This window comes from Cetorhinus maximus, chromosome 14 (assembly GCF_964194155.1).
Source record: "Cetorhinus maximus chromosome 14, sCetMax3.hap1.1, whole genome shotgun sequence".
NCBI lineage: Eukaryota > Metazoa > Chordata > Chondrichthyes > Lamniformes > Cetorhinidae > Cetorhinus > Cetorhinus maximus.
Window position 1 is genome coordinate 113448109 of NC_135892.1, and position 15716 is coordinate 113463824.

General features: G+C 46.9%; 1 protein-coding gene across 1 annotated transcript; it reads left to right on the forward strand.

Moving 5' to 3' along the window:
• Nucleotides 1-332: 332 nt before the first annotated feature.
• On the forward strand, nt 333-11779 carry fuca2 (alpha-L-fucosidase 2). Its single transcript, XM_078557517.1, has 7 exons — nt 333-601; nt 4074-4261; nt 6235-6574; nt 7919-8129; nt 10254-10444; nt 11202-11310; nt 11418-11779. The coding sequence occupies exons 1-7, from the start codon at nt 348-350 to the stop codon at nt 11556-11558; spliced, it is 1434 nt and encodes a 477-aa protein (XP_078413643.1). The 5' UTR covers nt 333-347; the 3' UTR covers nt 11559-11779.
• Nucleotides 11780-15716: the final 3937 nt, after the last annotated feature.

A 15716-nucleotide genomic window follows, 5' to 3' on the forward strand; every position in this document is an offset into this window, starting at 1 on the left:
TGATCTAATTGAATTGGAGAACAGGCCAGAGGGCTGAATGACCTCCCGTTGATGCCACAGTAATGAATGTTCAATTTTGTCAAGATTGGCATAACCCCTTATTATTCTATCCAAACATTAATGAACAGCTTTTATAAAAATGGACAAATAAGCTGTTGCTCGAGTTCAGCATTGGTGTCGGGCCAGCAACAGTGAAATGTGAGGTGCACAGCGGTTTCAAAGCTCTCTTCTCGTTCCTAGTGCTCCCGATGGGAGGGTGAAGGGGACGCGGTGCGCTGCAGGACCCAGCGGAAATGCACCGCAAATAGCAGCGGGCAACGCCTCTCCCCTGGCATTTCCTGGTGGAGATGGTTCCAAGCCTTTCTGGTGTCAGTGCGATGGGCTCCGCTGCCCTGAGCGGCAGAGTTTGCTGCCGGTACCTGGCCCTGATCTGCCTGCACCTGTCAGTCATCCGCAGCCAAGCTCAACAACCAGTGCCAGCCCCGAGCTGGGAGGCGATTGACTCGCGTCCCCTGCCCCCCTGGTATGACCAAGCCAAGTTTGGCATCTTCATTCACTGGGGAGTGTTCTCGGTGCCCAGCTTCGGCAGTGAGTGGTTCTGGTGAGTCAGGATGTAAATAAAAAACGTTCATCATTGTCCCCTCTTCTCTCTGAAACCCTCCTCTGTTACTTCACTTGTTTACACCATTAGCGAAGGCTGTTTTTGTTACTTCCGTGATTTTCCTTTATCCGTTCATGCATCGCTGGCTAGGCCAGCATTTATTGCCTATCCCTAGTTGCCCCTTGCTCAAAGGGCATCTAAGAGTCAACCACTGATGCTGTGGGTCTGCACTCACGTGTAGCCCAGACCAGGCAAGGATGACAGATTTCCTTTCCTAATGGATATTAGTGAACCAAATGGGTTTTTACAACAATGGTTTCACGGTTATCATTAGACTCTTAATTCCAGGTTTTTATTGAATTCATACTCCGTCTGCCTTGGCAGTATTCAAACCCAGGTCTCCAGAACATTATTCAGGGGTCTCTGGATTACTAGTCCAGCGACAATACCACTATGCCATCACCTCCCCCTGGGTATTTTGATACCTCCCCCAGTATTACACACCGGAACTCTCTCGGGGATTTCCTGCTCTCAAGGCTCCCATAAGCAACACCCCTGATCAAGAGTTCATTTGGCCTGAAGACATCTGGTCAGTGGTTGCTGGTCATTGTCCAGTCTTGTCTGGTGGTCACTCACGGTGGTCCAGTCTTGTTTTGTGGTCACTCACTGTGCTGAAGTTTTGGTTGGTGGTCACTCGCTGTGGTGAGGTTTTTGCTGGTGGTCACTCACTGTGGTCCAGTGTTGTTTTGTGGTCACTCACTGTGCTGAGGTTTTGGTTGGTGGTCACTCACTGTGATCCAGTGTTTTGTGGTCACTCACTGTGCTGAGGTTTTGGTTGGTGGTCACTCACTGTGGTTCAATCTTGTTTTGTGGTCACTCGCTGTGGTGAGGTTTTTGCTGGTGGTCACTCGCTGTGGTGAGGTTTTGGTTGGTGGTCACTCACTGTGGTCCAGTGTTGTTTGGTGGTCACTCGCTGTGGTGAGGTTTTTGCTGGTGGTCACTCACTGTGGTCCAGTGTTGTTTGGTGGTCACTCGCTGTGGTGAGGTTTTTGCTGGTGGTCACTCACTGTGGTCCAGTGTTGTTTTGTGGTCACTCACTGTGGTGAGGTTTTGGTTGGTGGTCACTCACTGTGGTCCAGTCTTGTTTGGTGGTCACTCGCTGTGGTGAGGTTTTGGTTGGTGGTCACTCACTGTGGTCCAGTCTCAGTTGATGGTGTTGTGACACAGCAGATGGTAAATGCTGAGCTGTTCAAATCCCAGAAGGAAACTTGAAACAACTGTCACAACTAATTTTCAATTTGTATAAATTTTGAGATGCGTGCCTTGAATTCAGTAGCAATAAGATCACCAAGTCTTGTACGTTTTTACAAAACTAGATTAAACATTTATTAATAAGAGAAATGGTTTTTAAATACATACATGGATCTGCAAATTACTATTATGATAACTTCTAAATCCCCTAATCAATCTAACTTCCAGTTACACTTTCGTTAAGGCAACATAGTCATAGAGTCAAAGAGGTCTATATAACAGAAAAAGGCTCTTCGGCCCATCGAGTCTGCGCCAATCAAACAAATACCTAACTATTCTAATCCCATTTTCCAGCACTAGGCCCATAGCCTTGTATGCCATGGCACTGCAAGAGCACATCCAAATACTTCTTAAATGTTATGAGGGTTTCTGCCTCTACCACCCTTTCAGGCAGTGAGCACCCTCTGGGTGAAAAAATTCTTCCTCACATCCCCTCTAAACCTCCTGCCACTTACCTTAAATCTATACCCCCTGGTTATTGATCCTTCCACCAAGGGGAAAAGTTCATTCCTGTCTACCCTATCTATGCCCCTCATGATTTTATACACCTCAATCATGTCCCCCCTCAATCTCCTCTGCTCCAAGGAAAATAACCCCAGTCTATCCAATCTCTCCTCATATCTAAAACTCTCCAGCCCAGGCAGCATCCTGGTAAATCTCCTCTGCACTCTCTCTAGTGCAATCACATCCTTCCTATAATGCAGATTCCATAACTGTACGCAATACTCTAGCTGTGGCCTAACCAGCGTTTTATACAGTTCCAGCATAACCTCCCTGCTCTTATATTCTATGCCTCGGCTAATAAAGGCAAGTATCCCATATGCCTTCTTAACCACCTTATCTACCTGTCCCACTACCTTAAGGGACCAGTGGACATGCACACCAAGGTCCCTCTGATCATCGGTACTTCCCAGGGTCCTACCATTCATCGTGTATTCCCATGCTTTGTTTGCCCTAAACAACATAGATTTTAAAAGACCCAGGCAAAGAAACATGATACCCTGAACAAGTTGAATTCAAAGTGAGTTTAGTTAACTTCAGTTCTTTGGAGACAGCAGTTTGAGGCATAAATTCTGAAGGTTTTTTCACATTTGTAAGATCTTAAAATGCCTACCCTTACATAACAGCCTTTGCTTCTTTATACATATTTTTCCCTTTGAATGCAAATACCCATTGTTTCACTATGTCTTTGGACTTTATCCCCCGATAATAAAAATCTCTCGTAGCACTAAGCTTTATCAGTAACCTTTGGGAAAATAAACACACTGTTCACTGTTTCTGAACTTCACCTGGCTAGTTGACACATTTCACCCCTCCTTTGAAAACAATCTCATCTAGTTTAGTTAAAAATGCAAATGTTCCCTTGACACCTATGTTTCTAAACTTCCCCATGGTTACCTAATTAACATTTCAAACCTAACTTCTTACATAGAAGCACCCAGACTAGCTGTTTCTAATTCAATTAAGTCTTACACACACACACACACACACACACACACAGACACCGATAGACACATCCCACTTATTACTCTATTTCACAAATTCCGATAATATTATGAGAATTATTATATCTTCTTGACAATGCTTACTCACTGTGATCCAGTCTTGTTTGGTGGTCACTCACTGTGCTGAGGTTTTTGCTGGTGGTCACTCACTGTGGTCCAGTCTTGTTTGGTGGTCACTCACTGTGCTGAGGTTTTTGCTGGTGGTCACTCACTGTGATCCAGTCTTGTTTGGTGGTCACTCACTGTGCTGAGGTTTTTGCTGGTGGTCACTCACTGTGGTCCAGTCTTGTTTGGTGGTCACTCGCTGTGGTGAGGTTTTTGCTGGTGGTCACTCACTGTGGTCCAGTCTTGTTTGGTGGTCACTCGCTGTGGTGAGGTTTTTGCTGGTGGTCACTCACTGTGGTCCAGTCTTGTTTGGTGGTCACTCGCTGTGGTGAGGTTTTTGCTGGTGGTCACTCACTGTGGTCCAGTCTTGTTTGGTGGTCACTCGCTGTGGTGAGGTTTTGGTTGGTGGTCACTCACTGTGGTCCACACTTGCCTGGTGGTCATTTGCTTTTGAGAGTGCCTGTAAATGGAAATCACCACAGCAATCACCATTCTCATTACAGTTTCTGACATAATTAAAGACATTTGGCTTATTTGTATTTTCTCTTCAGGTACTATTGGCAGAAAGAAAAATTGAAACCCTATGTCGACTTTATGGAAAGAAACTATCCGCCTGAATTTACATATGCAGATTTTGCTCCCATGTTCTCTGCTACCTTCTTCGATGCAGCAGAATGGGCCGACCTCCTCAGTGCCTCAGGGGCCAAGTATGTTGTTCTAACTTCCAAACACCATGAAGGTAACCGGATATTCAATGCACTGGCTTTACATCCATTACCCTGATGTACCAAACCCCCGCAGGGAGGGTGCGAGTGTCAGATGGCCTTCCGGTCATGAAGTATAATGTGAACGCGGGCAGGTTGTTTGTTAACTCTCAGCTCTGTATCTTCAGGTAGAAGTTATTTTTCATTTTGTCTGTGGGATCATCCTGGTAGGTGGTCTAATTTTAAATGGAGTAGAGAGGCCTCCAGTCATTTTTTTTATGATTATTTATTCATTCATGGGATGTGGGCATCACTGGCAAGGTCCATCCCTAGTTGCCCTTGAGAAGGTGGTGGTGAGCTGCTTTCTTGAACTGCTGCAGTCCATGTGGTGTAGGTACACCCACAGTGCTGTTAGGGAGGGAGTTCCAGGATTTTGACTCAGTGACAGTGAAGGGACAGCGATATATTTCCAAGTCAGGTTGGTGAGTGACTTGGAGGGGAACTTCCAGGCGGTAGTGTTCCCATCTATCTGCTGCCCTTGTCCTTCTAGATGGTAGTGGTCGTGGGTTTGGAAGGCGTTGTCGAAGGAGCCTTGGTGAGCTGCTGCAGCACATCTTGTAGGTGGGTACACACTGCTGCTACTGTGTGTCAGTGGTGGAGGAGGTGAATGTTTAAGGTAGTGGATTAGTATACTTTTGCTCACTAATTCTTCGTCCTCTCTCCCTTCCATTTGACTGAGACTCTACTGCCATTCCATCACTCCAAACTAACACTTTTATCACCATCCCGCACTTCCACCCACCCCGGTACTCTCTTCTCTACCCTGGGATAGATTTTTGATCGACAAGAGATTCAAGGGTTATAGAGCGCAGACAGGAAAGTGAAACTGAGATTACAATCTTATCAGCCATGATCTTACCAAATGGAGAAGCAGGCTCAAGGAGCAGATTGGCCTACTCCTGTTCCTAATTCTAGTGTGTTCTAAGCAAATGCTGGCCCTCTCTCTCCTCCCCCACCTAAGTGTCAGTCCCAGTTTCTTCCCCTTTTTCATTACTATCCATTGCCTCACTTCCTTTTATTACCCATGTATTTCACTTTCATATAGCTCTCTCTCCATTAGTTCCCTATTCCTCTGCACCTCTTTGCCACCCACTGCCCACTCAGCCCTGCTGCTACCTGAGTCCCTTGCGAATGTATTCGCCTGAGTCCTTGCTCCTTACAGCAGGATTTGCAAAAACTATTGACAGGATCTCATTATTCCCACACGAGTTTCCGTCAACATTGTAGAGCGACTGCAATCCTGTCGATTGTTATTGGGAGTGGCACTGAGACGATAGAGGAATTGAGAGCCCAGCTGTCAGTGTGAAATGGTGACTGTTGCTATTTACTTGATGCTCAACTACTAAAAATGGAAATGTTTCTTACCTCAGGGCTGTTATTCCTACTCTAATAAGCACAAAGCATTTTAGCTCCTTGCAAAATTTATTAGGACTAATTTTCCCTCATATTCATATTAATCCAACCCCGATGCAGTTTCTGAGTTGGCTCCGTTTATGTAGAACTAGAAATCAAAAGACAGAGGTGTCCCGTCGGTTTGTGGCAATGGTAACTCACCGCAAGCAAATAGTGATTATCACGTTCATCCACTTTGTTCCCAAATACTTTCATCCTCTTCCTTCATCCCCGTCTTCAGTCTAACCTTGAATGTTAATGTTGTCACTGCTTCAACTGCTAACCCGGAGTGAATCCCACAGCCTCGCAACTGTCCGCATGAAGACGTTTTGCCTGGCTTCTGTTTTAATCCTCTTGCATTTAATCTATAAGCCCCATGTCCTTGGCTTCTCAGCTACCTGCTCAAGTGCTTTGAACAAACTCAGTGTACTATTTACAAAAACATCGATTAAAAACAGAACATGCTGGAAATATTCAACTGGTCTGGCAGCAACTGTGGGAAGAAACGGAGTGTATGTTTCAGGTTGATGGTCTTGTATGTGTGATTTTTTTTAAGGCTTTACACTGTGGGGATCCAAGTATTCTTGGAACTGGAATGTGATTGACACCGGTCCTCACCGTGACCTTGTCGGAGAACTTGCTGATGCTGTTCGAAACAGGACAAAGCTGAGATTTGGCCTGTACCATTCTCTCTTTGAGTGGTTTAACCCAGCCTTCCTGGAAGATGCTGGCAATGTGTTTAAAACCAACAAGTTCCCCACAACCAAGAGCTTGCCCGAGCTGTATGAAATTGTGAACAAATACCGGCCAGAAATCCTGTGGTCCGATGGGGATGGGGATGCACCTGATTCCTACTGGAACAGCACAGGCTTCCTGGATTGGCTCTATAACCACAGGTAGGGACCTGCGTACATAGGTGAATGGCTTGCGTTGATTTGAACTCCTCTCACCTGGTAGAAACTAGGCAGGGGCAGCAAATTAAAGTAAGGGTACTGTCTCTCCCCCCCACTCCTCCCCACTCTCTTCCCCCCTCTGATCCCATTCCTCTCCCCACCTCTGACCCCATTCCCTGCCTCTGATCCCATTGCCTTCCCCCTTCAATCCCACTGCCTTCCTGTCATGTCTTGGTACTGGTCTGTTCTTCTAGCTGAGCACAGCAGCAGCAGGAAGGCAGTGGGACCTGGATTTAATTGTTTAACTGGAAACCTGAGTGATGGTCAGTGATGAGCGTCTAGAAGAGCCTGCCCTGCTCTGGCCTTCACCCTTCCCCTCCCCGATCACACCCACAGCACAGTCGAGACAACTGATGTAAACGCGGAGATCGGCCTGTTGTCCAGGACTTGGACTCTCCTGCTTTGCCTTCATTTCTATGCTCGTGTCTGACCCCTTTCTCTTTAACATCGGGGCCTCTATGTCAGTAAGTATGAGGCACCAGAATGAGTTGGTGTTAACTAGAATTCCATTACGTGATAACCCCTGGTACCCAGGAATGCATCAACATTCAACTGTGGAAAAAAAAAATTAAAGCTTTTTGACAAGAGAAAGCGCTTAAACCACAGGAGATTCGCTATTGCTAAAAGGGCTTTCATTCTCCCGAATGATGTCACATCACCTTTGCTGTTGTTTTTGCACTGTCTGTTCGCTGGAACACAGGTTCTAATATTTGCCACAGTCCTGCTGTAAGTTTGTAACTGGACTGTGGAGCTGGCACTGTAGCCAGCCTCTCTCCCCACACAGCCCCTCTCTACTTCAGGGGACCTAGCATTCACCTCTGCTGTTGGAATTTCAGGCCCTCCGTGTGCAAGGCAGAGCATAGTGATGATGTTACTGAATTAGCAAGCTGAGGCCTGGGCTAAAGATTTAGAGAATGGCAGCTCAGTTTATAAAAATATAGAACTGTAGGATAATATAGCGCAGAATGGGGCTATTCAGCCATTCAACAGTCTGTTCTGGCTCACTTGAAGACCAATCCAGTTAGTCCACTCACTTCCACCCGCCCCCCCCACACTTGCCCCATATCCCTGCAAATTCCACCCCCCTCCCACCCCCGCAGTATTTACCCAATTTCATAGAGAGGTAAGAATCTGGTATCAGTAAGTGAGACCATGAAGCTGTCGGCTTGTTGTAAATACATAATTGGCTCACTCATTTTGTTATTTAGGGTGAGGAAAGCTGTATATAAAATGTCTGAGGCCTTCGATTATACACAGCTAATCTCTGCTCTGTTATTGTTATTCTAGTCCAGTTGGGAAGACGGTTGTAACTAATGACCGCTGGGGTTACGGCACAATCTGCAAACATGGCGGCTTCTACACATGTACCGATCGGTATAATCCAGGCCACCTCCTGGCTCATAAATGGGAGAACTGCATGACCATAGACAGCAAATCCTGGGGATACAGGAGAGAGGCAAAGCTCAGTGATTATCTTTCGATAGAACAACTGGTGAAAGTAAAACATACCTGTCGGTCTCTGTTTGTCTGTCTGTCTGTCTGTCTGTCTGGCTGGATTTCCACGTGCCTCTGGAGTGGGCTGGCAGTCCAAAGGCAGGAGGATGTAAAATTGGGTGGGCTGGCAGAGGGGGTGCTGAGCCTGTCACCTTCCTGCTTACCAGCAGCAGTGTAATTGGTGAGTGACCTGCTCACCCTGAGGCCGATTGAGGGCCTTAAGTGGCCAATTAATGACCACCAGGGGCTTCAGCCGCTGGTATTTTACTCTCCTGACTGGGCACCCTGTATCCCAGGAGGGCCCCCCACAATAGCAAGGGTCACCCTGATGGAAGCCCCCTCCCCTCCCCCACCCCTCCCCTCGGAATCGACTCCCCAAGCCTCCCCCATCACCAGGGCCTGCCTGATTGGTCCTTGGGGAGCCCTGGCCCTCAGTTACCCTGCATTCTGGATCACCTCATTGGTGGTGCTGCTGGGACTGAAGAGCTGTCAGCCTCTGATTGGCCAGCAGCTCTAGGAGGCGGGACATCCTGCCTCAGAGGGCTGGAAGCCACGACTGCAGCAACCATGGCCTGAACCATGTCAAATTGAGTTATGGCTTCCAGGGCCTAGTGGAAACAGGCTTTCCCTGACTTTCGGCTGGCTTTTAGGGCCACTGTCTCCATGTAAAATCCCGGCCTCTATGTCGCAGTCTGCCTGCCTTGTTGTCTATTTGTAAATGTAAAACATATCTATCTATCCGATACAGATTGAGTTTTGTGATCAAATCCTGGATCCCCACTCCAGGACTTCAGTACACAAGTTATGAGTGACACTCTCTATTGCAGCATTCGAGGGAGCGCTGTACTGCTGGAAATGCCATCTTTCGAATGAGATGTTAAACCGAGGTCCTGTCTACCCTCTCAGGAGGACATACAAGATCTCATACCACTCTTTTGAAGAAGCACAAGGGAGTCCCCCTACTGCCCTGGCCAATATTTATTCCTCGATCATGATCACTAAAACAGATTAGCTGGTCATTATCATGTCGCCGATTGTGGAAGTTTGCTGAGTGCAAATTGGCTCCTGTGTTTCCTACATTGTGAAGGTGATGACACATCAAAAACATTTCATTGGCACCTTGCAATGTCCAGTGGTTGTGAAAGGTGCTATATAGATGCAAAGCTTTTTTTTTTATCTATGTCCTTCTCTGACTGCCTGTGTCTCTCTTTATCTCTTTATACTGTTCCTTCTACATCCACCTACTTCTAGCTCTGTCACTCTCTCATTGTAATCCTCTAGCCCTCTACCTCTCTCTTTATGTATCTAAGCATCCCTGTTCAGTCCCCTGGGCATCTATCTTTATTACTGATTGGCCTGTATTGGGCCTGCTGATTGGTGGGATGCATTTCATTGATGGGGTTGTCAACCAGTGAGATTGCAGGTTTGATCGCGGCCTGACCAATGTCTGATCATTCTGATTGGTGCAGCTTACTTCACTGGCAACTCTGTGGACCAATGGGATGGGAGATCTTCAAGAGCCAACCAATAGGGATGTAATGGAATGGTGCAAACCGGCAATTGGCACTAAGACAGTCCCATTGTTAAATTTGAAGTCGCTCTGAAATAGAAGGTTTATAATTTAGATCAGTTACACTGTCAGAGTCCACGAGGGATTATAACTGGTCTGTTGGAGATCTTTACCCCTCTCTAAATGAAAAATGAAAATTTAGGGTGAGATATGTCAACGGAAGGAAAATTATTTGCAATGTGAAACAGGTTGCTGATTCACTGTGGGAACATTTTGCGATATACTAGCGGAGAACAAACTCCAGCCTACATTTATATAGCACCTTTAATGTCGTAAAACAGCTTTACAGTAGCATTATCAAGCCAAAAAATTTACACTGAGCCAGCATTGGCTTTTTGGGCTGAATAGCCTAATCCTGTACCATATATCCTATGGGCCAAAGGTTAAGGGTAAATATTAGGACTAGGTGACTAAGTACTTTCTTCTCGTGATATCGCATTTTGAGGAGGAGTTCCACTGAGACGAACATCACTATGCTGTGTGACAACAGATTGAAAAATATTTACTGAAGATTTGTCTGTGAAGAGCGTTGCTACTTTCACTGCTCTCTCCTTTCAGACCCTGGTCGAAACCGTTTCCTGTGGAGGAAATCTCTTAATGAACATTGGGCCCACTCACGATGGGCGGATACTCCCCATCTTTGCGGAGAGGCTGCAGCAGATGGGACAGTGGCTACAAGTAAACGGAGAGGCGATATACAACACAAAGACTTGGAGAAACCAGAACGACACTATCACCCCCGGGGTTTGGTAGGGTTATAAAGAACGCAGCATGGAAAAGGGGCTTTAGACACATAATATCATTGACAAGGTGTGAAACACATTGGCTTCAGCCACGGCTCATTGGTTAACACTCCCACCTTCGAGTCAGAAGGTTGTGTTTTCAAGTTCCACTCCAGAGACTTGAGCACAAAATCCAGGCTGAGGGAGTGCAGCACTGTTGGAAGTGCCACCTTTCAGTTGAGACTGTAAACCGAGGCCCCTTGGGCCTCTTGGGTGGACATAAAAGATCTCACGGCATGATTAAAAGAAGAGCAGGGGTGGTCTGATCCATATTTATCCCCAACCAATATCATTAAAACAACTTAATTGGCCATTTATCTCACTTTTGTTTTGGGACCTTGCTGTGTAATCTCACCTGTTGTATTTCAAGGCCCAATTCTAAAGGCAGCCAAAAAAAAAGAGTCCTTGGAACAGGGTGACATGTTAAGCATTCCTTTCAACCGATTCTCTCACCCAGCATTTTGATCTGCTTACTTTTCATTCGAAACGGAAGAGGCCGATTAGCCCCTTGAACCTGCTCCTCCATTCAGTGAGATCATGGCTGATCTGCAACCTAACTCCACATAGGTGCCTTTGTCCCATCTTCCTTAATGCCTCTGGTCTCCAACCTTGGAGGTGGCATTGGTTACCTGGGCACACGTTTCCATTCTAAATGTGTGAGGTTGGGCGCTGTTAACTGTTGGAGACACTTTGTATCCTGAAGGTGGATTATCTGTTTTGCCAGGTACACGTCTGCAGCTGAGGAAGGAGTGGTTTATGCGATATTCCTCAACTGGCCAAAACTGGGACAGCTGACCCTTGGTGCTCCCCATGTTACAGCAGAAAAAACAAAGGTTTGAATTATTTAACCATACATAATTGAGTGATATCCCATTAAGCACAGTTCAATCCAACTTTCATATCATTGTGTTTATACATGTGGATTATTTTTATAAATAAGGTAAACCTCGTTGGATACGCTGAACCTCTGCAATGGGAGAAGACTGGAGAGCAGGGACTGCTGGTAACGCTGCCCAGTCTCAACATCAGACAACTACCTTGTCAGTGGGGTTGGACACTGAAACTCAGTAATACATCTTGATGGGATCGAGCAGAATCGAATGACATTCTACCAGGGTTATTGCACTGTATAGCTGGTGTCCCTGCAGCTGGACAAATTTCATTCCTTTTCTTTTTCACTTGTTTTGTTTAACCTTTTACTTTGGACATTAAAAATTTCAGTTACTGAAGAAAAGTTGTGGTTTTACCAGATGCTGAAAGTGATTTTGTTGGTGCTGTGAACATTAAACACAAATAATCTTTTTATCTCTCCTTCTTTATTCCTGTCTGCAAGTGTGTAAAATATCTCACACTCCTTGGGAGATGTGGATGCAACTTGGTACCTTGCCAAGTTGGAAACATGAGACTGTTATATAGTGGCTATATTGTTATTTGACTTTGTGACAGGTCTGCTGTCTTAGAGCCCAGCCAGTCAGCGTGGGTCTGACCAGGGAGGGGACAAAATATTTTTTTGAGGGTCTTTTTGAGAAGCAAAACTTCCTAACTTAATTTTGTCAAGAGCTACTTTTTGATTTTTGGGAATCCTTTTTTAGGCAACCTTCTTCAAACCCATTCATTTGAAAATATGGGCCCATGCACCAATGCACGGGTCAGAATAAAATTAAGCGTTGTCAAGAGTTAAGCGTTACACTCTTTTATAAATGTTCTTTAAGGCTTATAAATCCCAATGCATTCATAGTATATATTTGAAAACACTTGCAATTATCTCAAGTTTTGACTTAATCTGTACCCTTCCAGTGCTTTCCAAACACACACACACACACACACATTACACCCAGCGCCCCCCACATACACACAACACAAACTACACCCCCCTGACACACACATACACAGTAATCAGCCCCTCTTCCTCCCACACACACACATGATGGCGTAGTGGTATTGTCGCTGGACTAGTAATCCAGAGACCCAGGGTAATGCTCTGGGTGCGAATCCGCCCAAAACAGTTGGTGATATTTGAATTCAATAAAAATGTGGAATTAAAAGTCTAATGATGACCATGAAACCATTGTCGATTGTTGTAAAAACCCATCTGGTTCATTAATGCCAGGGAAGGAAATCTGCCATCCTTACCTGGTCTGGCCTACATGTGACTCCAGACCCACAGCAATATGGTTGACTCTTAATTCCCCGCTGAAATGGCCTAGCAAGCCACTCAGCTGTATCAAACCGCTACAAAGCCTCAAAAAAGGAATGAAACCGGACGGACCACCCGGCATCAGCCTAGGCACCGGAAACGACAACTCAGCCCTATCGACCCTGCAAACTGGGAGAGCTGTCCCGCAGACTAGTCAAGCAACAGCCTGACATAGTCAACCTCCTGGAATCATACCTTACAGACAATGTCCCGGATGCCACCATCACCATCCCGGGATATGTCCTGTCCCACCGGCAGGACAGACCCAGCAGAGGTGGGGGCACAGTGGTATACAGTCGGGAGGGAGTTGCCTTGGGAGTCCTCAACATCGACGCCAAACCCCATGAAGTCCACCAGGACAAATATGGGAAAGGAAACCTCCTGCTGATTACCATGCACCACCCTCCATCAGCTGATGAATCAGTGCTCCTCCATGTTGAACACCACTCCTAGGAAAGGGAGCCCAAGAAGCTTGACACCGTCCAGGACAAAGCAGCCACTTGATTGGCACCACATCCACAAACATTCACTCCCTCCACCACCGACGCACAGTGGCAGCAGTGTGTACCATCTACAACATGCACTGCAGGAACTCACCAAGGCTCCTTAGTCAGCACCTTCCAAACCCACGACCACTACCATCTAGAAGGACAAGGGAACACCACCACCTGCAAGTTCCCCTCCAAGTCACTCACCGTCCTGATTGGAAATATATCGCCGTTCCTTCACTGTCTCTGGGTCAAAACCCTGGAACTCCCTCCCTAACAGCACTGTGGGTGTACCTGCACACATGGACTGCAGTGGTTCAAGAAGGCAGCTCACCACCACCTTCTCAAGGGCAATTAGAGGTGGGCAGTAAATGCTGGCCCAGCCAGCGAAGCCCACATCCCCTGATGAATTATGAAAAAGGAAGTACTGAGGGTGGCAAGGGCGCAGAATGTATTCTGGGTGGGGGACTTCAATGTCCATCACCAAGAGTGGCTCGGTAGCACCACTACTGACCAAGGTGGCTGAGTCCAAAAGGACATAGCTGCTAGACTGGGTCTGTGGCAGGTGGTGAGGGAACCAACAAGAGGGGAAAACATACTAGACTTCATCCTCACCAACCTGCCTGCTGCAGATGCATCTGCCCATGACAGTATCAGTAGGAGTGACCACCGCACAGTCATTGTGGAGGGGAAGTCCCAGCTTCACATTGAGGATACCCTCCATCATGTGTGGCATTACCACCATGCTAAATGGGATAGATTTCGAACAGATCTAGCAACTCAAGACTGGGCAGCTACGAGGGACTGTGGGTCATCAGCAGCAGCAGAATTGTACTCGAACACAATCTGTAACCTCATGGCCTGGCATATCCCCCACTCTACCATTACCGTCAAGCCAGGGGATCAACCCTGGTTCAATGAAGAGTGCAGGAGGGTATGCCAGGAGCAGCACCAGGCATACCTAAAAATGAGGTGTCAACCTCGTGAAGCTATAACACAGGACTACTTGTGTGCCAAACAGCATAAGCAGCAAGTGATAGACAGAGCTAAGTGATCCCACAACCAACGGATCAGATCTAAGCTCTACAGTCCTGCCACATCCAGTCATGAATGGTGGTGGACAATTAAACAACTCACTGGAGGAGGAGGCTCCATAAATATCCCCGTCCTCAGTGATGGTGGAGCCCAGCACATCAGTGCAAAAGATAAAGCAGAAACATTTGCTACAATCTTCAGCCAGAAGTGCCGAGTGGGTGATCCATCTCGGCCTCCTCCGGAGGTCCCCAGCATCACAGGTGCCAGTCTTCAGCCAATTCGATTCACTCCATGTTATATCAAGAAATGCTGAAGGCACTGGATACAGCAAAGACTATGGGCCCCGACAATATTCCAGAAATAGTACTGAAGACTTGTGCTCCAGAACTTGCTGCGCCCCTAGCCAAGCTGTCCCAGTACAGCTACAACACTGGCATCTATCCGGCTATGTGGAAAATTGCCCAGGTATACCCTGTACACAAAAAATAGGACAAATCCAACCCGGCCAATTACCGCCCCATCAGTCTACCCTCAATCATCAGTAAAGTAATGGAAGGGGTCATCAACAGTGCTATCAAGCAGCACTTGCTTAGCAATAACCTGCTCACTGATGCCCAGTTTGGGTTCCACCAGGGCCACTCAGCTCCTTACTTCATTACAGCCTTGGTTCACACATGGACAAAAGAGCTGAACTCCTGAGGTGAGAGTGACTGCCCTTGACATCAGGGCCGCATTTGACCGAATGTGGCATCAAGGAGCCCCAGCAAAACTGGAGTCAGTGGGAATCAGGGGGAAAACTCTCCACTGGTTACAGTCATACCTAGCACAAAGGAAGGTGGTTGTGATTGTCGGAGGTCAGTCATCTCAGCTCCAGGACATCACTGCAGGAGTTCCTCAGGGTAGTGTCCTCGGCCCAGCCATCTTTAGCTGCTTCATAAATGACCTTCCTTCCATCATAAGGTCAGAAGTGGGGATGTTCGCTGATGATTGCACAATGTTCAGCACTATTCGCGATGACTCAGATACTGAAGCAGTTCATATCCAAATGCAGCAAGACCTGGACAATATCCAGGCTTGAGCTGACAAGTGGCAAGTAACATTCACGCCACACAAGTGCCAGGCATTGATCATCTTCAACAAGAGAGAATCCAACCATCGCACCTTGACATCCAATGGCATTACCATCACTGAATCCCCCACTATCAACATCCTGGGGGTTACCATTGGCCAGAAACCAAACTGGACTAGCCATATAAATACTGTGGCTACAAAAGCAGGTCAGAGGCTAGGAATCCTGTGACGAGTAACTCACCTCCTGACTCCCCAAACCCTGTCCACCATCTACAAGGCACAAGTCAGGAGTGTGCGATGGAATACTCCCCACTTGCCTGGATAAGTGCAGTTCCCACAACACTCAAGAAGCTGGACACCGTCCAGGACAAAGCAGTCTAGTTGATTGGCACCACATCCACAAACATTCACTCCCTCCACCACCGATGCACAGTAGCAGCAGTGTGTG